The following is a 27,059-nucleotide window of genomic DNA, read 5'->3' on the forward strand; positions in this document are numbered from 1 at the left end:
AGCTAACCCGCAGTGGGTGAAACCGGAGGTAAACTCAGTATCTACATAAACGAATAAAATCTCTTACTTTCTCGCATAAACGAGACTTTGGTCAAAATATCTATCATTCTCTTTACGTAATTACTAAAGGAACAACAAATGCAAAATAAAAATCAAGGAAGTCATAGTAAAAAAAATAAAAACCCCTCTACAGATAAATATATTGGCTTTCAACCCATATTTATATATCAGTTGTTCTTCAACCGTTTTATGAATGATCCACTTGAAGTGATGTATTTTCAGACATAATTTTTAACACTCGTACACTATACATTACGATGAAAAAACCTGTAGAAGCGTTGTAATTTTTGTATATATATTTTTCATCTTTCTGTGCAACTCTTTTATAAGTTTATTTAAACTAATAACTGTTTTTTTCCTGGTTTTGTAATTTTATATAATGTATTTTTCATTTTTTTTTTTAAATTACCAACGTATATTTGGGTTAACAGTGTGATAAAACATCGCAATATATCAACTACGTATGCTGACTATTTGGGGTCCGGCATGGCCAGGTGGTTAAGACACTCGCCTCGTAATCTGAGGGTAATGGGTTCGAATTTCCATCACACCAAACATGCTCGCTCTTTCAGTCGTGGGAAGTTATAAAGTGACGATCAATTCCACTATTCGTTGGTAAAAGTATAGCCCAAGAGTTGGCGGTGGATGATGATGACTAGCGCCCTTCCTTCTAGTCTCACACTGCAAAATTAGGGGCTGCTAGCGCAGATAACCCCCGTGTAACTTTGCGCAAAATTCAAACCGCGCGTGAATAATTGATTTTTATCGCCAGAACTAACATGTTGCACCAATCATCAAATTTACAAAATTATTAACATATTTAATGTGATGCAACTTTGTACTCTTTATCAAACTTGAGCATTAAACATAGTTCATGTTAAATAACTTTAATTTGAATTTGCTAAGTCTGAAGAGAGAGAGATGAAAAAAAAAAACCCAACAAAAACAATGTTTTGCGTGTGATACACCAGATGTCGCCTTTCCATTATATTTCATTGTTGATCTGAAATCACACTCAATTCACTTTTCATCGTTTAGATTTGCTGAACTACATTGTAATCTTCTAAAGTATATTGCCAACGCGCCTGGCAGGCCTAGCGCGTAAGGCTTGCGACTCGTAACCCGAGGGTCGCTGGTTCACGCCCGCGTCTCGCCAAAACATGCTCGCCCTCCTAGCCGTGGGGGCGTTATAATGTGACGGTCAATCCCCCTATTCGTTGGTAAAAGAGTAGCCCAAGAGTTGGCGGTGGGTGGTAATAACTAGCTGCCTTCCCTCTGGTCTTACACTGCTAAATTAGGGACGGCTGGGTGCAATGGGCTAACAACCTACTCACTTAAATACTTGTTGAAGAATCCGCAAACAATTGAGGTCCTATGTTCCTAGATGGAATCTAATGGTGATAACTAACTAACTAACTGTATTGTCAACAGAACACTTTGAAACACCTCTTTTTGTTTTTTAAAGTACAAGACTCTGGAGAACAGTTAGATATTTTAGTTTGTAATGCAGGTCTTCAGCAGCATATAATAACAGAGAATGTTTTAATTTGTAATGCTGGTCTTCAGTAGCATATTTACAGAGAATGTTTTAATTTGTAATGCAGGTCTTCAGCAGGATATTTACAGAAAATGTTTTAATTTATAATGCAGATCTTCAGTAGCATACTAGCAGAGAATGTTTTAATTTCTAATGCAGGTCTTCAGTAGCATATTTGAAGAGAATGTTTTAATTTGTAATGCTAGTCTTCATCAGCATATTTACAGAGAATGTTTTAATCTGTAATGCAGGTCTTCAGCAGCATATTTACAGAGAATGTTTTAATTTGTAATGCAGGTCTTCAGCAGCGTATTTACAGAGAATGTTTTAATTTGTAATGCAGGTCTTCATCAATATATTTACAGACAATGTTTTAATCTGTAATGCAGGCCTTCATCAATATATTTACAGATAATGTTTTAATTTGTAATGCAGGCCTTCATGAATATATTTACAGACAATGTTTTAATCTGTAATGCAGGTCTTCAGCAGCATATTTACAGAGAATGTTTTAATTTGTAATGCAGGTCTTCAGCAGGATATTTACAGAAAATGTTTTAATTTATAATGCAGATCTTCAGTAGCATACTAGCAGAGAATGTTTTAATTTGTAATGCAGGTCTTCAGTAGCATATTTGAAGAGAATGTTTTAATTTGTAATGCTAGTCTTCATCAGCATATTTACAGAGAATGTTTTAATCTGTAATGCAGGTCTTCAGCAGCATATTTACAGAGAATGTTTTAATTTGTAATGCAGGTCTTCATCAGCATATTTACAGAGAATATTTTAATCTGTAATGCAGGTCTTCAGCAGCATATTCACAGAGAATGTTTTAATTTGTAATGCAGGTCTTCATCAATATATTTACAGACAATGTTTTAATCTGTAATGCAGGCCTTCATCAATATATTTACAGATAATGTTTTAATTTGTAATGCAGGCCTTCATGAATATATTTACAGACAATGTTTTAATCTGTAATGCAGGTCTTCAGCAGCATATTTACAGAGAATGTTTTAATTTGTAATGCAGGTCTTCAGTAGCATATAATAACAGAGAATGTTTTAATTTGTAATGCAGGCATTCATTAATATATTTACAGAAAATGTTTTAATTTGTAATGCAGGCCTTCATCAATATATTTACAGAGAATGTTTTAATTTGTAATGCAGGCCTTCATCAATATATTTACAGAGAATGTTTTAATTTGTAATGCAGGCCTTCATCAATATATTTACAGAGAATATTTTAATTTGTAATGCAGGCCTTCATCAATATATTTACAGAGAATGTTTTAATTTGTAATGCAGGCATTTATTAATATATTTACAGATAATGTTTTGAATTTAATAATGAGGTATTCAACAAGACGTTTAGATACTATTTCCACACAATGTTTCAAGATGTTAAAGCAATTTTCCTGGTGATTAGAGTGTTCGACTCCCACGCTACAGGGTGCGGGCTCGAATCCCTGCGATGAGGGTGCTATTATACGACGATAGATCCAACTCTTTGTTGGTATAAGGGTAGCTCAAGAGTACTCAGTGAGTGGTTCAGAGAGTTTCAGACTATGGTACACGGTACAATTAACATAAAAAAATAAAATTATAATGAGCTTCATCTGAGCTTCTATGTACATAATACTGTACTCACTTATAGACTCATCTTCTTGTTACACAGACTCACGAGTATTTCCTTATTTTAAAATTGACGAAAATGGTGCTACATATTCTTCAATGGTGTCAGAAAAACCAATACTTTTTTTTCATTTTAATGGGTAAGTGTTAAAATGTGAATTTTCACTAGTTTTTAAAGTTAGGCCTGGGCTTGTAATTGAAAAGAAATTTAAACACAAAATGATACGAAGCCTGAAACGTTTGAGAACCACTTCCCTAGCTTATTACTATTGAATTAGCAACGGTTAGCGCAGATAGCTTTCAGGGTGGCTTTGCACAAAATTCAGAACTAACTAACAAAAACAGGTTTGTTTTTTTTTTAATACATAGAGACAAAGCATTGATTTACTAATACAGGCCTTCATAGGGACATTTGTAGACAATGTCTGGATTTGCTCAAGTGAGTTTCATTATAAACAATGTCGTGTTTCGATTATGTTCACTTTATTTTATTCTGTTTAGTTTGTTTTTAAAAATGTATTATTTTATTTTTTACTCGAATCATCTCATTCGCTTGTAATCACGTGATGTAAAGTCAGCCGAATTCACAAGACCGACAATAGTTTCCATTTTTGTACGTTATTTTGTTTTTGAATTTCGTGCAAAGCTATACGAGGGCTATCTGCGCTATCCGTCCCTAATTTTGCAGTGCAAGAGTAGAGGGAAGGCAGTTAATCATCACCACCCACTGCCAACTTTTGGGCTACTCTTTTACCAACGAATAGTGGGATGGACCGTTATATTATGACGCCCCAACGCTTGAAAGGACGAGTATGTTTGGTGTGACAGGGATTAGAGCTCACAACTATTCGGTTACGAGTCGAGTGCCTTAACCACTTCGCCATGCCGGGCCCTCCATTTTTGTTTTCAGCATTGTTGTTTTCTTTGACTGTAACAACGTGCTTACCGAATCTGTTTTACTAATCCACTTGTTGATTACTTTGTAAACTGGAGGTCTGTAGTCCGTATAGTGTAGCAATAACATAGACACACGTTCAAATTAAATATAATATTAATTTATCCAACTTTCTTTATCGTCTAATTGTTTGCGAGTTTTGTAGGCCTAGTACTACTAAACGGTGCTTTTTGTGTGTGGGTGTTCGTCGTTTATCAAGCAAGATATTGTTTTTCGTAGTGACTTCTGAGTATACGTATTTTTAAAGCATAGATAAAAGATATGGCTTGTTTTATAGTTCCACATACTTTAATGCAAATGAGATTAACAGGTGGTTTAACTACAACTAGATATGACGTCATAGTTACTTTAATTAATCTTTTTGACAACGATCTTAACGAAAGTGCTGTTCCCAAGAGAAATTAACACCCCAAAAAAATGAACCCACAAAAAAACACGTCACGAATCATAACGTGGGTTAAATAAATTGTTAAATACTGGAATGTTAGAATTTTATTATAAAACATTTAAGCCTAACCTTCGAAGGACAACTATTTACTGAATTATGGTGATAAGTTTTTTTCATAGAATATTTAAGTACAATAACTAGTAACCAAGGGTTGTAAAGTATCTGTACTGATGTCAATATAAAATATCTAAATAATGATTCACGTTTATATAGCCCAACTGATTTACCGTAGTATTACATTGTAAAAGTGTAGTGTAAGATGGACCCTTTGAAAGGTTGTCAAAATATTTAACTTGTGTTATAACAACTTTCTTTATGACTCAAACATTTACTGCGAACTACATTCGTTTTAAATATAGAAGTTATTTTTGAATCACTAAGTGAAATCGTCTATAAAATAACAAAATGTCTGCTTAAGATAATGATTTTTTATTCTTATACTTAAATGTATACATTATTGTTTGTTTGTTTTGAATTTCGCGCAAATCTATATGAGGGCTATCTGCGCTAGCGGCTAGTCATCATCACCAACTGCCAACTCTTGGGCTACTCTTTTACCAAAGAACAGTGGGATTGACCCTCACATTATAACGCCCTCACGGCTGAAAAGGCGAGCATATTTGGTGTGACGGAGATTCGAACCCGTGACCCTCGAATTACGAGTCGAGTTCCTCATCCACCTGGCGGTAAATATATATTAACGTTGTTTATATTGTTGAATTTCGCACAAACCAACTACAGTGTTAACTGCGTTTGCTTCCCTAATTTAGAACCTCTTCCCCAGTGGCACAGAAGCATGTCTTGTACTTTACAACGCTAGAAACCGCGTTTCGATACCCGTGGTGGGGAGAGAAAGGATGATCTTAATTTAGCAGTGATAGACAAGAGGGAAAGCAGCTAGTAAACATCACAAATTACTGAACTTTTCTAATCGAATAATGGGATTTACCATCACATTATAATGACCAGATTAGACGTGTAAAGTGTAAAGCTTTAATTTTATGTCGTGTCCAGTACTAATATTATAATTGTTTGAAGATGGGTCGGGTGTGGCCCTATGGTGATCGTACCCGGACGGTGATTCCGAGCGTTTATTGTCCATGTTAACAAAGACGCATTCCACAATTTGGAGCAATGGTTGCGTTATAAGAGTAACAATCAAATCCTCTATTCAATCAGACAAGAGTAACCCCAAAGCTGGTCGTGAATGGTGTGTACTAATCGCCTTCTTCCATGGCGCAACAAAAGGAACCACTCGTAATTAAAGACAGGTGTGTATGTGTTTTCTTATAGCAAAACCACAGCAGCTTACCTGCCGATTCCACCGAGGGGAATCGAACCCCTGATTTTAGCGTTGTAAATTCGTAGACTTACCGTTGAATCAGCGGGGGACATTAAAGATAGAAAAAAAAAGTTGTAATATGGGAAAGGCTCAGTTTTTGACTACATGGTAATTTATATGAGGATTCAAAGAGTTCCTTTGTGTAGAATTTCCGTGGACTGAGAAGTTCCAGTAATTAGCACTCCTACTTACAGATATTAGTTGTGGTCAATCGTTTTCAACAAGTGTTTTTTTTTCCTGCCATCAAACAACAAAAATGTCAGTGAAAACCAAAATATTTATTTTTAAACAGAAAAGAAAATATACATTTGGAATACATTATTTGGTTTAAGTGAATTTGGAAAGGCTATGGTATACAAGTGCTAATATTACATTTTAATTTTTTTTAGCGATAAATTTTTGTAGTGCATTATATCACGTCTGTTTGCTATAAAGGTATCCTTCCGCATGAAGAAAAAAATTCCAAAAACCAGGTAGCGGCACTTTCTAAAAATTCCATTTTTTAAAACCTGTAAACAAAAACAATAATGAAATTTCATAATATGTATATATATATATATATATGAACTGAAGTAATATAACCACCTTAATAAAGCATAAACTAACATTATGTACCAATATTCTATCTATAAAAACTTTCATTTATCACTAATATCTTCTGAAATTTACATTACATGGAACTGTTTTCTGTTGTTGTCCTTCTGTTGATTACGTTACAGCTTTGTTTCAAATGTAAACATTTGAAATGCCTAGTAATACTAAATCGTGTCCAAGATGAACTTATATAGAGGTTGAGTACGTTATGTTAAAAGATTCTTGAAGCCTCATTACGTTGTTACAGGCTGTTTGTGTTATGCTTTAACTGACGATTGTGGGTCCTGATAATATCCTTCCGTTGTTAGTTAGTCCTATTTAAGGCATTTTGCTCCTCTCTGCCTGCTGTACATAATACTTTAAGTGTATAAGGACTATGGTTTTCCAACAGCGTTTTTACAGTTTGGTTCCAGAGAAATCTCTAGCGTTTATTTGTCCAGCAGCTTGACCTTTACGTGTTTTAATAGAGTAGCTTGAATACCTGTTTCATTCTCAAGCTGTTTGAAGAGATATTTCATGGAGGAAATTTGGTTACAGTTGGCTTGTTTAAGATTTTTCTTGATAAAAGAACGCATTTTAGTTTAAGACATGTGAGCGGGTTTCGCCACTGACGTGTCCTCGTGGATTCTTAATTGTTACAGACGCCTACCCCAGCTGGAATACGACTTGACGCAGAACTCTCTTTAGGTGGTCCTGATCACTCAAGTTGATTCATATTCCTTTACTTTTCATCGCCTTTAAGCACAAGGTGTATCCTCGTCTTTAATATTCTAAATCCTCGATCTGAACACATCTTTATGATCTGAGTGCGTGAATATTTTGCGTCGGACATGGCTGTTCTAAACCATTTCCAATCGCGATAAGTTAGCTAAATTTAACGTACACAACACTCTTTGTAAAATAATCTCTTATCCATTGTTGATAAAGGCTCTGTATCAACATGAAAAGAGGTAACCTGCTGCGAATGGTCACAGTATGCAATATTGCTTATAAATTGGGAAACATCTTTTACTTTAAACGCTTTAACGCATATTTCTTGTATCCACGTCACGCGGCAACGGTCACAAAACAACAAAGTATTATTCAAAATAACTTTATAAAAACCTGACATCAGTGACGGTTTCGATTAAAAAATGATTGACTATTTGTGGAAGTTTTGAATTTTCATGAATATTTTAATATCAACCTGGAGTTCTCGATAATTATGTGTATTAACAGTTTAGTTTTATTCTAAGAGTAGAATACTTATGAAAGAAAGTAATAAACTGAGCACTTGAAGATAATGGCATGATATATCCTTACCATACAATATAGATGTATAAATTGCTCAGTAAATCTGTATTTTCTCATAGTCTTTCTCTAGTATAAGTTACTGAACCATATGATGTTAGTGCAGCCACATTTATTGTTTCGTGTTACATAAGACATAAAGAAGCATGACCTATTGTCTGTATAATGTAAGCTATTTTTAGCGTAAGTAAAACACTTACCATGACTAATTATGTTGGCTGTGGAAGAGTCATTCAACTTTCCCAGAGTTATCATAACTTTCGTGGTTATAATGATGTTTTTTGGGATCATAATAATGTTGGACTTTAGGTGATCTAACAACAGTGTCTCCCGCTAGAGAATCTAGTGATCTAACAGCAGTGTCTCCACCTAGGGGATCTAGTGACCTAACAACTGTGCCTCCATTTAAGGAATCTAAGGATCTGACAACGGGTCCTCCACTTATAGGATCCAGAGAGCTAGAAAATTTGCTATCTCCTAAGGCAGCTAAGGATCTTACAACAGTGCCTCCGCCTAGAGAATCCAGTGATCTAACAACAGTGCCTCCGCCTAGAGAATCCAACGACCTTACAACAGTGCCTCCGCCTAGGGGATCCAGTGATCTAACAACAGTGCCTCCGCCTAGAGAATCCAGTGACCTTACAACAGTGCCTCCGCCTAGGGGATCCAGTGATCTAACAACAGTGCCTCCACCTAGAGAATCCAGTGACCTCACAACAGTGCCTCCGCCTAGGGGATCCAGTGATCTAACAACAGTGCCTCCGCCTAGGGGATCCAGTGATCTAACAACAGTGCCTCCGCCTATGGGATCCAGTGATCTAACAACAGTGCCTCCGCCTATGGGATCCAGTGATCTAACAACAGTGCCTCCGACTAGAGGATCCAGTGATCGAACAACAGTGCCTCCGACTAGAGGATCTAATGACCTCACAACAGTACCTACATCTAGGGGATCTAGAGATCGAAGTACAGTTCCTCCATTAAGTGGATCTAAAGACCTTAAACTCGGGCTGTTCGATTTGTGAAACAGTTTGAAGATAGCGTTGTTGAATAGTTTGTTGCGGTGATTCTCGTTTTCCTGAGGAAGAAAAAGAAAATATTAAATTTACCTTTTTTTTTACGATTACACAAGCGATTTAAGCAAACAACAAAATTTTGTTAAATTCTAGAAGTAGTTTCGAATCTATGTGGTCTGATTTTGTGTGATATAAATCCGTAGTTCTTGATCCTACAAGGTAATTTCCCCCTAAGGCCGCCTGGAGTGATTATATGTTTTACCCACTTCCACTACTATACAGTAGTGTATTGTATGTCAGTGAGTCAGTAGACACTAAACTGACGTCACATAAAGAGCGTTTATCGTTACGATTTGACTTGTCGGGTCGTCAGTAAAACGTGCGCATGCTATTGATCGCGAGAAGAATTGTTCACTCTGTAGGCTACAAGACAGCATGACATGTAAACACCAAAAGCAAGAAATAAAGATATTTGTTACTCTTTTGTTTGTTTTGAAGAGGACTATCTGCGTTAACCGTCCCTAATTTAGCAGTATAAGACTTGAGGGAAGGCAGCTAGTCATCACCACCCACCGCCATTTCTTGAGCTACTCTTTTACCAAGGAATAGTGGGATTGACCGTCACATTATATCGCCCCCACGGTTGAAAGGGCGAGCATATTTGGTGTGACAGAGATTCGAACCCGCGACTCTCGGATTACCAGTCGATGGCTCTTACCACATAACCATGCTGGGCCAAACGGTTATTCAAATTTCTGATTAAAGAAGGGTTATCTCAGGATATGAGAGGTTGCTTCCATAATATGTAACTGTAAAAAACGTCCATGAAAGCTGCAAAATATAAAATGCTAAACCGAAATTTTGCAAGTTTCTTCTTATGAACTCAAATAATCTTCATACCATATTTGGTCAATATTCATCTAGAGAGGACAAGATAGCGCCTCCACAGCTGAAAGGACGAGCGTGTCTGGCGTGACGGGGATTCGAAGTCGCGACCATCAGGTTAGAAGTTGAGCGCCACCTAACCACCCGACCATGATGCCAAGATAAAGTTAGACAGGAGTATATAATAAACATTTTTTTTTGTTTCTCTGTAAATGATGGAGAAAGAAATGATGTAGTTGATACTAATTCGTTTCGAACTTGCTTATCTTGTTCATTTTTCACTTCGTTAATCTCTAGAAACATTCACGGCAAACAAGCATCGGACAGCTCTCACCTACGTCCGCGCTCTAACGATACGAGTTTTTCTCAGAAATATGTCGATAAATACGTCATCGACACAGATCCGTTAATCCCATCTGTGTGTCTGTGTGTGTCTATTTTAGGATTTGTACGGGAAAAATAAAAAGTAAGCATGAATCAATATAGACAGGGGTTTGTAGCTAGCGTAAATATATTACGTTTCACTAGTCCACAACATGCGTGTGTTTTGTTTATAAACAAAAACAGTTCTTTCTCTTTGTCAACCTGAAGATGATCTGGGAAGGTTGAAACGTTGTTCTCTTCTTATCAATAAAAGTGTTAATACTCAGACCAGTCGTTCTGAAATACATTTCATTTTCTTCTATTTACTTATATTAGAAATTTCAACTTTAGGAGTTTCGTGAATGTACCTATTCATGAGAAATCCACACTTCGAAACATTTTGGGTCTGCCCGTAAAGAACATTGTGTAACTCTCGACCTATGTTCGCCAACAAACTTTCAGGGGCTGTTAAGTACACCCTAAAGGGAATCTAAAAACCTGACGAAATAACTGCCTCATGGCATAGCCAGGTGGTTAGGGCGTTTGACTCGCTATTTGAGGGTCGCGAGTTCGAATCCCCGTCCCAACAAACATGATCGCCCTTTCAGCAATGGGGGCATTATTATGTGACGGTCAATCTCAGTATTCGTTGGTAAAAGACTAGCCCAAGAGTTGTCGGTGGGTAGTGATGACTAGTTGCCTTTCCTTCAGTCTTACACTTCTAAATTATGGACGGCTAGTACAGATAGCCCTTGTGTTGCTTTGCGCGAAGTTATAATTCAAGCAAAGTCTTATTTCTTTGCTAGTTTTCTCAAACTGTGTTTTTTAATGATCGCGTTGTAGTAAAATTCTCATAAAGAAGGTTTTAAAAACATTTCATTCACATATCTTGGTAGCCAGTGTTCCCACAGTAGCACAGCAGATATGAAGGCTTATAACTTTAAAAAACAGGTTTAGATACCTGTGGTGGGCACAGTGTAGCACTGTGTAGCTTTGTGCCTTACTACAAATAAACACATCTCGGTTACAATCATTATTTGCACAAATTGAACCTTTGTTAAACAAAATGAAATCAAAATATCGGATTTGTTTGTTTGCCCAAGTTGCGCTGCGGGCTATCTGCACTACACGGGTCGATCCCTGAATGTTACTATTATAAATCTTCAAACTTACTGCTGAATCAACGGGAGTATAATATTTAACCCTGTTAAATTACTTCGTAAATATATAAAAAAAAAGATATATTAAACCCAAACGGTTTCGGATAGAGGTAATGTTTGGTCATCTTTTGCAAATGTGACCTCGATCCATTAGAGATCTCTAAGGCTCAAGTTTAGCCGTTCCTAAATCTGAAACTATAGAACTAGGGATGAACACCATTTGTTTTAGAAACCCCTGAACTAAACAATGCGATTGACTGCCATTTTTATAACGCACTCAACTCTCGAAACGCAGACCAGTCTGTTCACAGTTTGACATGGTAGCCATAATGTCACGCTCACATCAGTGGATGCAAACATTCGCCTGACGTTCTTTATAGAAACAATCCATATGGTTATTTTTGTCCTCTACTTTCTTTGAGTCAACGTGATTGTCCCTTCTTTTGAAAATTGATTTCATTTTTATTCTTCATGAATAATTTAAGAATTAGGTAAAAATGGTATTATTTTCTGCACTTAATTACGTAATGTTACTGACTGAAAAAAAATTGCGTGAAATTTGAAATATTTTGTCATTCAGTCGTTCCTTCTTCTCTCTAGGTGGCGCATTGATGAATTTTTGCTTGTTTGTTTAGAATTAAAAACAAAGCTACACAATAGGCTACCTGTGTTCTGTTCACCACGGGTATTAAAACCTTGTGTCTAGCAATGTGAGTTCACAGACATACCACTGTGCCACTGGGTACAATGGTAAGTATCACAAATTACCACGTTAAAATTGGGGTTTCGATTCCTGTAGTGGGTAGAACGCAAACAACTCCTGTCATCTATCCTAGCGTCATGATTGTAATTTGTGGTTTAACCCCTTTTTCTAAAGAAAACAACAAACATTCTTATAACCTTAAAAATGGTAGATTTTTTTATGAAATTGTTTGTTAGAGATATGTCTGTTTGTTAGAGATGTGTCTTTGGGAAAAATGTTAATGCTTCGAAGTAGGATTTATAAAACAGTTCGTTATATGTATCTATAAACTGCTAGTTCTATCTTATTAAGCTTCTACGAATGTGCATCTCCCGCTGGAATAGTGGTAAGTCTACAAATTTACAACGCTAAAAATCAGTGGTTCGATTCCCCTCGATGGACACAACTGATAGACCGATGTGGCTTTGCTATAAGAAAAACACGCTATTTATGGCCTAGCATGGCCAGGTGGTTAGGGCGCTCGAATCGTAAACTTAGGGTAGCAGGTTCGAATTCCAGTCATACTAAAAAATGCCTGCCCTTTCAGACGTGAGGGGCGTTATAATGTAACGGTCAATTTCACTATTTGTTGGTAAAAGAGTGGTCCAATAGTTGGCGGTGAGTGATGACGACTAGTTGCCTTCCCTTTAGTCTTGCACTGCTAAATTACGGATGGCTAGCGCAGATAGTTCTCGTGTAGCTTTGCGCGAAATTCAAACAAACAATATACGAATGTTCTTCCAATTCATTTCTGTGGCCTTTTTATATATAAAAATGGAATTGGCGTGGCCTGGTTCGTAGCATGCCGTACGTTGATTCTGAGGATTCTGGGTTTGCGACCGGTTTGTATCAAAACGCGCTGCACAATCTGGGGCATACCATAAAAACAATGGTTACATCACGCTAGTCAAATAGAAAAGAGTAGCCCAACAGTTGAAAGTTGGTGTTTTGTCTGTTGTTTGTTTGTTTGATTTTGAATTTCGCGCAAAGCTACTCGAGGGCTATCTGTTTTAGCCGTCTTTAACTTAGCAGTGGAAGACTAGAGGGAAGGCAGCTAGTCATCACCACCCACCGCCAACTTTTTGGCTACTCTTTTACCAACGAATAGTGAGATTGACCGTAACATTATAACGCCCCCACGGCTGAAAGGGCGAACATGTTTGGTACGATCGGGATTCGAACCCGAGACCCTCGGATTACGAGTCGAACGCCTTAACACACTTGGCCATGCCGGGCCTAGATTGTTGTTAAAAACTACGAACGCCTGTGCGCAGAAAAATTTTGAGCAGCTCTGTGTAAAAGTCGTAAAATGTATTTCATAGTTATAACTATCTGTGCGAAGTAGAAAGTCTTTCTTTGGCATTTTGATCGTGAATTTCGACACAAATTATATGTAAAAAAAAGAAAAAGAAAGTGAATTATAACTCGATAACTCAGGCGGAGTTTTAGGGTTAAACGAGCTAATGAATTATTATCGAAACTACATTTTTGATGACTTAAATTCGTGCAGTTAAATTTAAAAACAAATATACAGAAGGGGAGATAGATGAATGGATGACTGGATTGTGTCTGTTATGATGCTAGTTCTTTGGAACAATGAATTGGATAGAAATTCGTATTCGACATTTGGAAATAGTGATTCATTTACTGTTGAGGATGAAGCTATACAAAGAGCTGTATATGTTGTGCCCGTAACGGGTATCGAAACCTGGTTTTTAACGTTAAAATTCTTAATAGTTATTGATGAATCACGGGAGGCAGCAACAATGGAGTAAAATTATCGATTTTGAGAAATTAATTGAATTTCTAACAACCCGTTGTTCAATATTACTCACCTGGGTTGGTCTACAACAGACCAGTTGGACTGTCAAGCTCATTGAGAGAAGAATAATTCGTAAGTTGGTTCCCATCGTGGATCAAAGTTTCAGAAATGGTAGTATGAAAACCCTCAAAACTGTAGCTGGTCTAGCTCTAGGATCTCCGTGGGGGATAAGTGGAACACTGTATTCCATAGGCATCGAATCGTCCTTTTATCTCAAAACATTACTGGTGCATTCGAAGCGTGACATTAGTCGGTGACCAATCACAGTGTTTGGGGATTTTCTTTAACCTGCACGTCCAATCCTGTTTCCACGAAAAGTATGACGTTATCGATGACTGATGACGTTGTTTTTGATAGCCCCTGCAGTAGTTATCACCAGGCCCTGCCCTCCTCCTAAAAAAAAACTTCGGTGATATTAAGTATTGATATACTGACAAGATAGTAGCGAAGAACCGAGGGTCATAAATTTCAAGGGTTTTGAAACAAGTTCGTTTGTTGACACATCTGTTGCGTTACTTTATTTCTCTCAGGGTAATCAATGGTTCGTGAACAGACTCAGTACTGACGTTCTATTAACACCTTTTTAACTTTAGATAAAGAAGAGGTTGCTGACGGTAAGTAGATTATTTCATTTTTTTCCCAAAAACAATAAATGAAAGCACACTGGGTTGAGAATACACTAGCTTTAAAGACTGTCGATGTACACTTACTAACTGTTGTGCTCTTCAAGGTGACATTTTTCGTCTTTATTTGTCAGATAGGTGACTTCAAAACATGATTGGGGTTATAATTTGTTATTAGGAACGATTATTTTAAACATTTATCTTCACGGAACAACGATATATACATATTTTTACATAAGAAGACGTATTGTAGAATTAAAATAGATACAAATATATATATATACATATTGTTACATAAGAAGACGTATTGTTCAATTAAAATAGAAAACAAATATATATATATATACACACATGTTGTTACATAAGAAGACATATTGTTGAATTAAAATAGAAAGCAAATATATATATACATATTGTTACATAAGAAGACATTTTGTTGAATTAAAATAGAAAGCAAATATATATATATACACACATATTGTTACATAAGAAGAAATATTATAGAATTAAAATAGAAAACAAATGATTTATGGTTTTGAGCAATTTATTCTGCGAACTACCCTTAAATAAAGCTATTCTAATTATCGTCTGCTCTGTGTACATTCATTCTTACAATGACATGCGCAGTAACACACATTTTATTAAAATTACCAGTCTCCTGTTACCGAAAAATAAGAGAAATAAAAACAATGTTAATTTACGAGAACATTAATTTAGAAATGCAGAATAATTTGGTTTTGAAACAAATTTTACCATGTCTGGATTTTCTTGACTGAAACTTACGATCGTTAATGTGCCTCGCATGAAATTTGGTTCTACTCGGGTGACTAATTTTAAGATGTGTTAATTTTAGTCAGTTTTTGTTTATAAATGTATTTATTTAAAAGAGTATATTATAAACGTTAATTTTCTCACAAAAATTAAACACTCTTCTGCTTTTTAATTTTGTGTCAAGGTAAAATATGTTCAGCATTCTGATTAGAGCTAAGGGTTAAGGGTTAAGCCTAAATACTCTCCCCTTAATCCTTAATTATCAACTTGTTTTTAAGCTTTTCACTATCAACACGGTCCACAAATTGTATCAAATTTACTTAGTATTGGTTTACTCCCAGTCAGAATAAGCTACCTAATTAGATCGAAACTATAAATCAACCCAGTAACGAGTAAAGCTAATAAAATATACTTCTTTTGTTCTTATTTGTAAAGATTAGAATTCATTTCTACACCAGCTGAGTAACTTCGTTATTAACGGTATTTTCGGCCGTAAACGTAATAATATCTGACGATGCTCAGCCAACTTAGAAATTTAGTCCTAAATTCATATGGTCAGTTAGCAATGCGAAACAATATCTATGATAAAATTGTGATAATAAAAAAATATTAAAATTATATATACCAAACATCCTACTACTCAATAGTGTTAATGAAACTAACCATAAAATAACAGCATAGAGTATAGATATTTTCAGTTATTTATTTACTTTAAGTGTGGCTACTATTAAAAAGTTAAAATTATGTAATATGATATAATAAACGATGTAAAAAACAAATAAGTTATTCAAGATTTAACCTTTTGATTGATAAATGTTAAAAATCTAAATATATTCTCTTTCTTTTATAACCATTTTTCTATTTTATTATTATTCTGACTTATAAGCAGATACATAACTGTTATAATAGTTTCGTGTATCGTTTGTTTTAAGTTAAGCACAAAGCTAAGTAATTGTCTATATGTGCTCTGCCCACAACCGTTCATATCAAAATCCCCAGATATACTGCTGTGCTACTGGAGAGCGTCCTAGATAGAAAACAAAACGTAAAATCATTGTTATTGAATATCGTATTGCTACGTATGTATTGTGTATTTTGGATTTGTGTTAATGAATATCGTATTTCTACGTAAGTATTGTGTATTTTGGATTTGTGTTAATGAATATCGTATTTCTACGTAAGTATTGTGTATTTTGGATTTGTGTTCCAGATTGAAATTAAACAACAAATATTTTACGCCAGACTCTGAAAAGTTTTTTAGGATTGTTAGTACAACATAGTTTACAAGTATCTTTAGAACATACAAGGTAAACTTTGCTTCATAGATATGTGTTTGATATACAATATTGTGCCCCCAAATAGCTCTGTAAACAATGAAGACAACGAAGAACCTTTATTCTATCTTGACATGTTTTATAATTACATTCTCAGGCTGAGGTCGCCTGTTTTCAAAATCACATCTTTATCAGTGAAATATGTTAACGTACTTATTTCTTGTCTCACTTCATTTTGAAGTTTAGAAGAGCATAGCCTCTTAGGGTTACTTTAATTATTTTATTCCCACAAAATTTGTTTTATATTGTTCTCTGTTTTCACAAACACTTGTGTAAATTATACAATAGAACATAATTTCGTTGAGTAAAATAGGAAATTAATAGTTTTTACCATTTTATTAAATCTTTGGACAGATATATTTCTCTTTGTTTCCTATTCATGGTACAAAAACATTTGGGGCATTTTTGTTTTTTGCTGAATCTTTTATGTTCACATATTAGAATTCGTAGTGTATTTAACCTTTACAGATATGGGAAAAATAGACCTACATCTACCTATAACATATTTCATAAGAAGATAAAATGACATATTAAGAGATATTCTTATATTATGAATTAGAATTAACAGTTTTAAGTCATTAATCCATGTGGTTTTATCGGTTTCGATAAACTTCGTTGATGGCAAAGGTGCAACAGCAGATAATGCATCTGGTAAAACCTTGAATGTGGATCGAATATATTAAGGTTATACCCTCTTTTAACCCTTTCCAACAGTTCAGTCTCTTTCCTAACGTAATTCATCCAAACTGGCAAACAATACTTGAAATGTGATCTGACCAATGACCTATAACAATGAAGTTACTACCTCTTTAGACTTGTACACGACATTTCTGGAGACATAACCTAACATTCCATTTCTCCTGCTACTATCAACAGCACGCTGGTTGGATAGTTCAAGAGACTCGTGAACTAGAACACCAATGTCCTTTTCTTCTATGTCATCGTTGAGGTTATTCCCGTCGAAAATTATCCTCATAATTGAAGTTGTCACAGTCCACGTGCGTTACGTAGTATTTACTACAATTAAAATCCAACCGCCAATAATCCGAATCTTTCTGTGCAGCATTATCCTCGCAATCAACAAGTCTAATACTTTAGTATCATACCAACTGTTTAGTCACGTGATGGATTAAGGTTTTCATCTCCTGTTAAACTGTTAACAGTTTTGAACGCAAGATATTCTACTTACTGATAAAGATCTTTAACCCTTTTTTATTTAAAGCCCTCCAGTGGCACATTGGTATATCTGCAGACTCACATTGCTAGAAACTGGGATTCAATACCTGTGGTGGGCAGACCACAGATAGCCAGTTGTGTAACCAATTAATCAAACAGTTAACCAACTCATTTTAAAAATAAACAGAAGTAAAAAGAAAAAAAAAGATTAACGTTGAAAATGCAAAATGAAAAGTTAATTTGAACGACGGTCAAAATTAAAGGACTCAATAAGTTTTAGTAGTTTTACGCTACCCTTAGAGAAGTCCTGAAAGGTGCAGTCTTCTAATTTTGGCCCTCGTCCAAATTCAGTTTTCACTGTTCATTGAAACGTCAATCATTTTTATAATTATGAAGTTTATTGCACTAATTGTCTTGCTTGATACTTCTGCAACAGAAGTGGTTTTCTTTCTTTTTTATATTAAAGCAGAAGACCTGATGGTTACGGTTCGAATAATATTATTGCAACATGTTAGACGTTTCAGCTGTGGGTGTTTTACAGTGTGTTGGTCAATCCGTTGGTAAAGAGTATACTTAGAGATGGTGATGGGTGGTGTTGTCTAGCTGGTTTTCTTATCACTTCATAATTTAGAATGGATGATGCAGAAAACCACTGAGTAGCTTTGAACAAAATTCGACAATGGAATGCTATTACTTTTTAATATAAAAGCTATTCATATTTTGACAAAACCACGAATTTTTTTGAGTCCAAAATACTACAATATCCCCTTCTATTGATAGAGTGACATATAGTTAATGTGTGTATATATATTTTAATGGTGGAATTATTTGTTGTGTTTGAAATAAGAAGAACTCGTAAAGTAAACAGTAATAACAACTTAATATAAAGTTTACTTTTTCGTAATCGCATTTTTTATTTTTGCGTGATACACATCGGGAAGACATAATAATGGAAAAGTGTTTGAGTTTGTTAGATTCGACATATTTCTAACACATATATCATTGAAAAACTTTCCCCTGTTGGAGCCAAGCCATCAGACGATTTTTTTGTTTTGTTTTTGAATTTCGCGCAAAGCTACACGAGGGCTATCTGCGCTAGCCGTCCCTAATTTAGCGGTGTTAAGACCAGAGGGAAGGCAGCTAGTCATCACCACCCACCGCCAACTCTTGGGCTACTCTTTTACCAACGAATAGTGGGATTGACCGTCACATTATAACGCCCCCACGGCTGGGAGGGCGAGCATGTTTAGCGCGACGCAAACCCGCGACCCTCGGATTACGAGTCTCACGCCTTACGCGCTAGGCCATGCCGAGCCTTTTACTAACGACTAGTGAGACTGATCCTCACATTATAACGTCCCCACAGATGAAAGGGCGAACATGTTTGGTGTGACGGGGATTCTAACCTGCTTCCCTCAGATTACGAGTCGATTGCCGTAACCACCTGACCATGCCGGGCATTTTTAGACTGAGAGCCAAGTACAAGAAGCTGTGCTTAATTTCAAGAGTCTAAGTATTTCTTCTTCAGAAGTATTTCCGAAACAACAAGGTGAGTTTAGTCTTAGAACAGAATAACAGGTGTTGTAATTTCATTCGACGGAAATTACTTGGGAATGGAAATTAGAATAATTAGGTATCGTTTCGCTTAATGTTCGCTAAAAATGAAACTATTCTGAAGCAACTAGCTAAAAGACAGATGAAACTGGCGTGTTTAACAATTATATTGGTATTATTTACGATATATATATAACAGTTCAATCTGGAAAGGATGATACTTGAATTATACAATTTTCATGCAGACAGGCGATCGTTTCCAGACTTGAGCTCACTCCACATATTCCTGACACGATCGTGATTTTAAATAAAGTATAACTAAGTGGTTTCGAGAATGTTTATTTCTATTTTTCTCACTACGTGGTAGCACTTTGTTGATTTCCAGGAGGACATTGTTTCGGATATACACATTTACAAGCTGCTCTGTCTTCATCTATACATCTTTTAAAAACTGCTGGTGAGTTTATATCATTAAGCCTAACTCCGTGAATGTAGCTCGATATACTTTTAGTTTATAGAATGTCACGCAGTGACTGGAAGTCCACTGTTGTTGCTTTCCAGTAAAGCTTCCTGAACCCTGAAATATTTATAACCGCAGATGATAGGCCTCCACGAACACATAGCTAATACTAAGCTTTGCCGAACACAAAGGAGATTTCGTTTAATGTTTTCCTTGGCATTTCTGTTATGGTTCGAATCAAAACATTTTGTTTTCGTTGAGTTGTCTTGTTTAAACAGTGGCTGTTAATTGTGAGCTTACAAAACCTTTTAACAGAAACGTGTCAGAAATAAAAAGGTTTGAAGACAGCGTGTGTTCCAGTTTGGAGTGAACTAATTCCAGTAAATCTGTTTCTGTTATAGCTTTTGCTGGTCGGGGAGGGGGTTCACGAGCAGTCTGGGCTATGATATTTTATATCATATTGAAGAACTTTATCTGTGTTGCGTATTGCTCGTAGCTGTGTGTGCGGTACGAAGAAAGAACAGAATATAGACTTAAAATTTGTTTTTCAATTGGATTCTGCGTCAGGGTTCAAGCTAAATTTTGTAAGGGGCGAGGCTTGAGAACTGTATTTCTCAAATACGATTGAACACTATTTTTGGGAATACACAAGTACAAGCGATAGATAATATGCAAAATAATACTAATATTAATATTTGTAATAAATACAAAGTACTGTCGATCAATATTTATGAAACAGCATACTGGAAATTCAACTGAATAAAAAGTGGCAAAAATGAAAGCTTAATATTACTCTCAGTCTTACTTCATATTACTCTTAATCTTACTTGATATTACTCTCAGTCTTATTTCATATTACTCTCAGTCTTATTTCATATTACTCTCAGTCTTACTTCATATTACTCTGTCTTATTTCATATTATTCTCAGTCTTACTTCATATTACTCTGTCTTATTTCATATTACTCTCAGTCTTACTTCATATTACTCTCAGTCTTACTTCATATTACTCTCAGTCTTATTTCATATTACTCTTAGTCTTATTTCATATTACTCTCAGTCTTATTTCATATTACTCTCAGTCTTACTTCATATTACTCTCAGTCTTACTTCATATTACTCTGTCTTATTTCATATTATTCTCAGTCTTACTTCATATTACTCTGTCTTATTTCATATTACTCTCAGTCTTACTTCATATTACTCTCAGTCTTACTTCATATTACTCTCAGTCTTATTTCATATTACTCTTAGTCTTATTTCATATTACTCTCAGTCTTATTTCATATTACTCTCAGTCTTACTTCATATTACTCTCAGTCTTACTTCATATTACTCTGTCTTATTTCATATTATTCTCAGTCTTACTTCATATTACTCTGTCTTATTTCATATTACTCTCAGTCTTATTTCATATTACTCTCAGTCTTACTTCATATTACTCTCAGTCTTACTTCATATTACTCTCAGTCTTATTTCATATTACTCTCAGTCTTACTTCATATTACTCTCAGTCTTACTTGATATTATTCTCAGTCTTACTTCATGTTACTCTCAGTCTTATTTCATATTACTCTCAGTCTTACTTCATATTACTCTTAGTCTTATTTCATATTACTCTCAGTCTTACTTCATATTACTCTGTCTTATTTCATATTATTCTCAGTCTTACTTCATATTACTCTGTCTTATTTCATATTACTCTCAGTCTTATTTCATATTACTCTCAGTCTTACTTCATATTACTCTCAGTCTTACTTCATATTACTCTCAGTCTTATTTCATATTACTCTCAGTCTTACTTCATATTACTCTCAGTCTTACTTGATATTATTCTCAGTCTTACTTCATGTTACTCTCAGTCTTATTTCATATTACTCTCAGTCTTACTTCATATTACTCTTAGTCTTATTTCATATTACTCTCAGTCTTACTTCATATTACTCTCAGTCTTACTTCATATTACTCTCAGTCTTACTTCATATTACTCTCAGTCTTACTTCATATTACTCTCAGTCTTATTTCATATTACTCTCAGTCTTACTTCATATTACTCTCAGTCTTACTTCATATTACTCTCAGTCTTACTTGATATTACTCTCAGTCTTACTTCATTTTACTCTCAGTCTTATTTCATATTACTCTCAGTCTTATTTCATATTACTCTCAGTCTTACTTGATATTACTCTCAGTCTTATTTCATATTACTCTCAGTCTTACTTCATATTACTCTCAGTCGACTCGTAACCTGAGGGTCGCGGGTTCGAATCCCCGTCACACCAAACATCTTTCAGTCTTGGGGGCGTTGTAATTTGACGGTCAATTCCGCTACTCTTTTGTAGCCCAAGAGTTGGTGGTGAATGGTGATGACTAGCTGCCTTCCCTCTAGTCTTACACTGCTAAAGTAGGGACGACTAAAGCAGGTGGCTCTCGTGTAGCTTGGCACGAAATTAAAAAACAAACAATTATTCTGTATTTGTTTTTCGTGATGACGAGAAACCCACTTGAAGTAAAAATGTATCTCAAGACGACTGGTATGGGTATTAAAACTTTAGTTAAAATAAGATACAGAACAACGTTTCGACCTTAGGTCATCTACCTGAAGATGGTCTAAGAAGGCCGAAACGTTGTTCTGTATCTTATTTTAACTGAAGTTTTAATACCCATACTAGCCGTCTTGAGAATACATTTTATATATATATAATTTTTAAACGACTGCTTATTTGAACGACTTTAGGATGTTTGAAGATGACTGTGTACAGGGATTGGACAAAAGTGTTACGTAATGAAACAAAATCGGTACTTTTGAAGGTCTCTGAGAGTGAGAAGTACGTGGGGTAAGACAAAGTGACGACAGGAGTTGTATTGATTTGAGATTCAACCCAGACGTTTATTTAAACCTACAACTAATTCATTAATCATTTCTAATTGTACTGATAAGACAATCGCATAATTATATTTATCACTCTTTCTCTGTTTGTTATTAAACACAAGTCTACACAACACGCCAGTGTGTTCTGCTTATGAAGTGTGTTATAAACCTCTCTTTCTTTTTTCTTTTTAAGTGTTGTAGCTCTCAAACATATGAGAAGGTTTACATTTATTAAAAGTGTAATAATTACAAAAGTTACTTTATGTTCATTTAGAGAAAGAAAAACTGGTATTTATTTTTCTACAGATCTTATACGAGTCTGGAACAAGTTAACGTAACCTAAAACAAGGCAATTGGAAAAGGAAAACAAACGGTTAAGTATTTCCTTTAGAAATAGAATAAATAAACAGTTTCCATGGGAGGTAGGTGGGGAAATCTTCATTTCCCACAAATATTTAAATGTATTTAATGTTTGTTTCTGAATTTCGCGCAAAGTTATACGAGGGCTATCTGCACTATCCCATCCTAAGTTAACAGTGTAAAACAATTCTTAGGCTACTTTTTTACAAACGAATAGCGGGATTGATCGTAACATAATAAAACTTCCAAGGCTGAAAGAGCGAGTATGTTTGATGGGACGGGGATTCGAACCCGCAACCTTCAGACGAGTCATCGGCCCCTAACCACCTGGCCATGATAGGCCAAAATGTCTTGAAGCAACTGAGACAGAATCAGAGTACGATTCGATTCAGCATTCGATATGTTTGCACATGGCTACAATAATATCATATGTCAACAGAAATATCCTAAGAGTAGAAGAAGGCAAGACTTCCATTTGGATTACGATTCTTCAAGTATTTGCAGAGCTAAGAAAAAAACGATCTCGATTCAAAAGCCTTAGGTTTCAAGTGTGGACCGACATACTACGTTGAAAGATGTCTTACGTGACAAGACTTCTTTCGAAATAGACGTGATTCGTTTGTTCACACTAAAAGTTATTCTAAGGAATTATCTCACTTTGGTTAAGATTCCTGTCACACGTTTGTTGTTTGTTGGTTTCAGAAATTTGCGAATTGTTTGTTTGTTAAGGAAAATTGCAAATTATATATTTATTTATGAAAATGGCAAATTATTGGTTCCAGAAATGTGCTAATTATTTGCTTCATTGTTTAGGAAAATTGTAAATTGTTTGTTGGTTTATTTTAGAAAGTTATGAATTATTTGTTTTCAGATTTCTGCGTAGAGCTACGTAAGGACTATTTGCGCATAGCAGTCCGTAATTTTAAATTGATAGACTGTTTCGAAATAAGATGCTAAAGGCACGTACTTACAACTTGTGCTAAGCCTTTTTGTGGCCAAATAGTTGGAGTTGACAGTCACTCTTACAGCACAGCCCTGGCTTCAAAGTGTGGAGTACCGATTTGCGAAAACGAAACGTGAAACACGAATCCTTGGATTCACAGTCTAGACATTTTGAATGGAAATGTGAAAAGAACGTTGTCCCTCGAACGAAAGACACTCGTAATCTCAAGCCCTAACCCATTGAACTACTGTGTGAAAAACTGATGATTTATAGTTCAAGTCTCTTTCCTTTTGAAGTTTAATTTGGTGATTTCAAAAATATTTTTCAGTAACTTGTTTGTTTTGAATTTCGCGCAAAGCTACTCGAGGGCTATCTTCGTTAGCCGTCCCTAATTTAGCAGTGTAAGACTAGAGGGAAAGTAGCTAGTCATCACCACCCACCGCCAACTCTTAGGCTACTCTTTTACCAACGAATAGTGGGATTGACGTCATATTATAACGCCCCCACAGCTGAAAGGGCGAGCATGTTTGGTGCGACCGGGATTCGAACCCGCGACCCTCGGATTACGAGTCGAGCGCCTTAACACACTTGGCCATGTTAGGCCTACGTTTCATTAACTCGAATGCTACTTTTTTTGTCTAATCATAGAGTTTAATTTATTTTCCTATAAGTTTATGGACTAATGATAATAAAATTGAGAAATTATATTAAAAAATACGTTCATCACACAACAACGGCTTGTAAATAGGAGCACGGAGTGAAACTAATGTATGTCAGGACGCAGACGTTACCGGAACTGGTCAACACATGCCAGAATGGTCTTACGAACATATGTGTATGTAAGATAAACTTATTCAGTTCGAAATACCCTCTAGTGGCACAGCGATAAGTCGGAAAACTTATAACGTTAAAAATCTGATTTCGATAACCATGGTAGGCACAAAAAAATATGGTAAGTATGAGGAACAACCAGCGGTGGCCATACTTAGTCGTGCGCTCCTGTGAGAGGGGTACATTTAGGGCCACCATTTTGCACTTTCTCTGCACGAATATAGAAAGATTAATGGTAGATTACTGATGCCTGTTTGTATTATGGCTTGGAGGGACCGTGTGCACTGCACAGTCTAAATACCTTTATGGTTGCAACTGGTAACAACCGCACTAATTCACTTTTCAGAAAATCATAACTGATCTGATATGAGTAAATCAAGTAGCCATAGGATATTTCTAAAGGAAAGAAGAAAGAATTTAATCGGGAATTTTATTTTAAGTCTATATGTAGTCATTATTACCTATGCCTATCTATACGCTTGTTTGTTTCCACACGACCCCCCGGTGAGTCTATTTTTTTCTTTTTAAAGGGCCATTTATTGGCTGGGACACAACGGATACATGCACAATCTTCCTAAAAAAGTAATTATAAAATGACTAGTGGTACCCTGGAAAATATCAGCAAAATAGGCTTGGGAATCAACGTGTTAAAGGCAAAACCACAGAGGGCATCTGCTGTCTCTACCGTGGAGAATCGAACCGTGGATTTTAGAGTGTCCGTAAAGCTGCCGCTGATCCTTCCAAGGTTTTATTAATAGGTTGAATTTCGTTTGAAGCAAACTCTCTCGTATCAAACGGATCCAACGTTAAGTCTGCTTTTGAGGTGGAAAGTGTTTTCATGTTTTTTTTTAAATCTTTCTTCATATTTTTCTGTTTTACCTGTATGTTAACATTAGTGTGTGTCGTTAATACATAATAGTTCTCCCCATCACAGATATCCAAACTCGAATTTTAGTATTATAAGCAAAATACTAGTCAGTGGGGCAATTTATTTACCAACATATTAAAAAATAATTGTATTATATGTCAGCGGTGTAGTTGTTCTACTTTAAATTCTGTATCTTAATTTAGTAGCGACATCTATTTTCAGCAATTCGAATTACATAGAATGACGATTTATTACTTACAAGTCACTATCTTTCAGAATATGGTGACAAAACTACATGAAAAGAAAACCTAAATTCTGCCATTAATATTATATAGTGTCTCAACTCTAGTACCTTCTCCCAGCAAAGTGTTAAGCCTATATAATTTATGTCATGTGATCTACGTTAAGTTTAACCGTAGTAGCTTTTATAAATGTTAATTTGAATAGTACGTTGTAAAGGAGTCTTTTTAATAGGGGCAACATTCAGCAGCTACCAACTCAGCTTCTGATCAAGTAACTGTGTACATTTATTGTGATAACACGTAGACTTACATTTTATCTTCATGGTTGTTATTGTTTTATTAGAGACCATTTTGAAACTTTGTTTACCAATCTAATAAAATCCAGATGAGCAGTTGCTTGAAACAACGTGACAATATAATGAAAAGTTGACACTTTTCTCGAGTTAATCAGTCAATATTGTTGCAGGCTTAGAGAAGCCACTTATAACTGAAACAAAACTGTAACCTTGGAAGCACTGTTTTCATATCTCTTTAGTCTGCGTGTTTGGAGAATATAAAAATCTAATTTCGAGAGTAACCAAAGTCTAAAAAGTCACAACAATAACAAAATAACAGCAGTTGACGACAATATTTAATGATTTTGGGTTTAATATTTCAATAAGGTGTTAGAAACCGTTTTGAAAGATAATTAATATATTGAATATATAATAATGAAAATCGAAGTGTTTCCTTGAAAATTCACAGCTTGAGGGGGGGGGTGAAACAAATTTGTCCACTGTTTAAGTTCAGTATGAGCAAGGTTTCTGTTGATGTTTTTTTTTTTTATGAATGCTTTTGTTGTTTAAAACTTTTTAAAAATTAGATCTGTATATTTTTGTGCATGAGTTTTGTTTTTGGTCCTAAGCGTAAGAAACTCCAATCTGCAGTTATTACACATGAGTCAGAACATGCTCCAAATCTGACCTGATTACTTTTAGCAATCACATTAATTTTGTTTTAAGATTTGGCCAGATCTTAGAATAACTTTTGAAGATAGTCTGTCTAGTGTCTGGATACATTTCAAGTTGTGTAATTATGTGTTAAGTTATACATGATAAAAGCTTTTTGGGACACGAGTTCATTTTTTCTCTCACAGTGAATATTTCTTTTCACATTTCTCTTGATAACGTACTGG

General features: G+C 35.4%; 1 protein-coding gene across 1 annotated transcript; it reads right to left on the bottom strand.

Annotated features, from left to right (window-relative positions):
- Positions 1-6,239: 6,239 nt before the first annotated feature.
- Positions 6,240-14,048, bottom strand: LOC143254270 (uncharacterized). Its single transcript, XM_076509163.1, has 3 exons — positions 13,866-14,048; positions 8,065-8,942; positions 6,240-6,489 (listed from the first exon to the last, which is right to left on the bottom strand). Exons 1-2 carry the CDS (start codon positions 13,938-13,940, stop codon positions 8,094-8,096), a joined length of 924 nt encoding a protein of 307 aa, XP_076365278.1. The 5' UTR covers positions 13,941-14,048; the 3' UTR covers positions 6,240-6,489; positions 8,065-8,093.
- Positions 14,049-27,059: the final 13,011 nt, after the last annotated feature.

Source organism: Tachypleus tridentatus, chromosome 6 (genome assembly GCF_004210375.1).
Source record: "Tachypleus tridentatus isolate NWPU-2018 chromosome 6, ASM421037v1, whole genome shotgun sequence".
NCBI classification, from domain to species: Eukaryota; Metazoa; Arthropoda; class Merostomata; order Xiphosura; family Limulidae; genus Tachypleus; species Tachypleus tridentatus.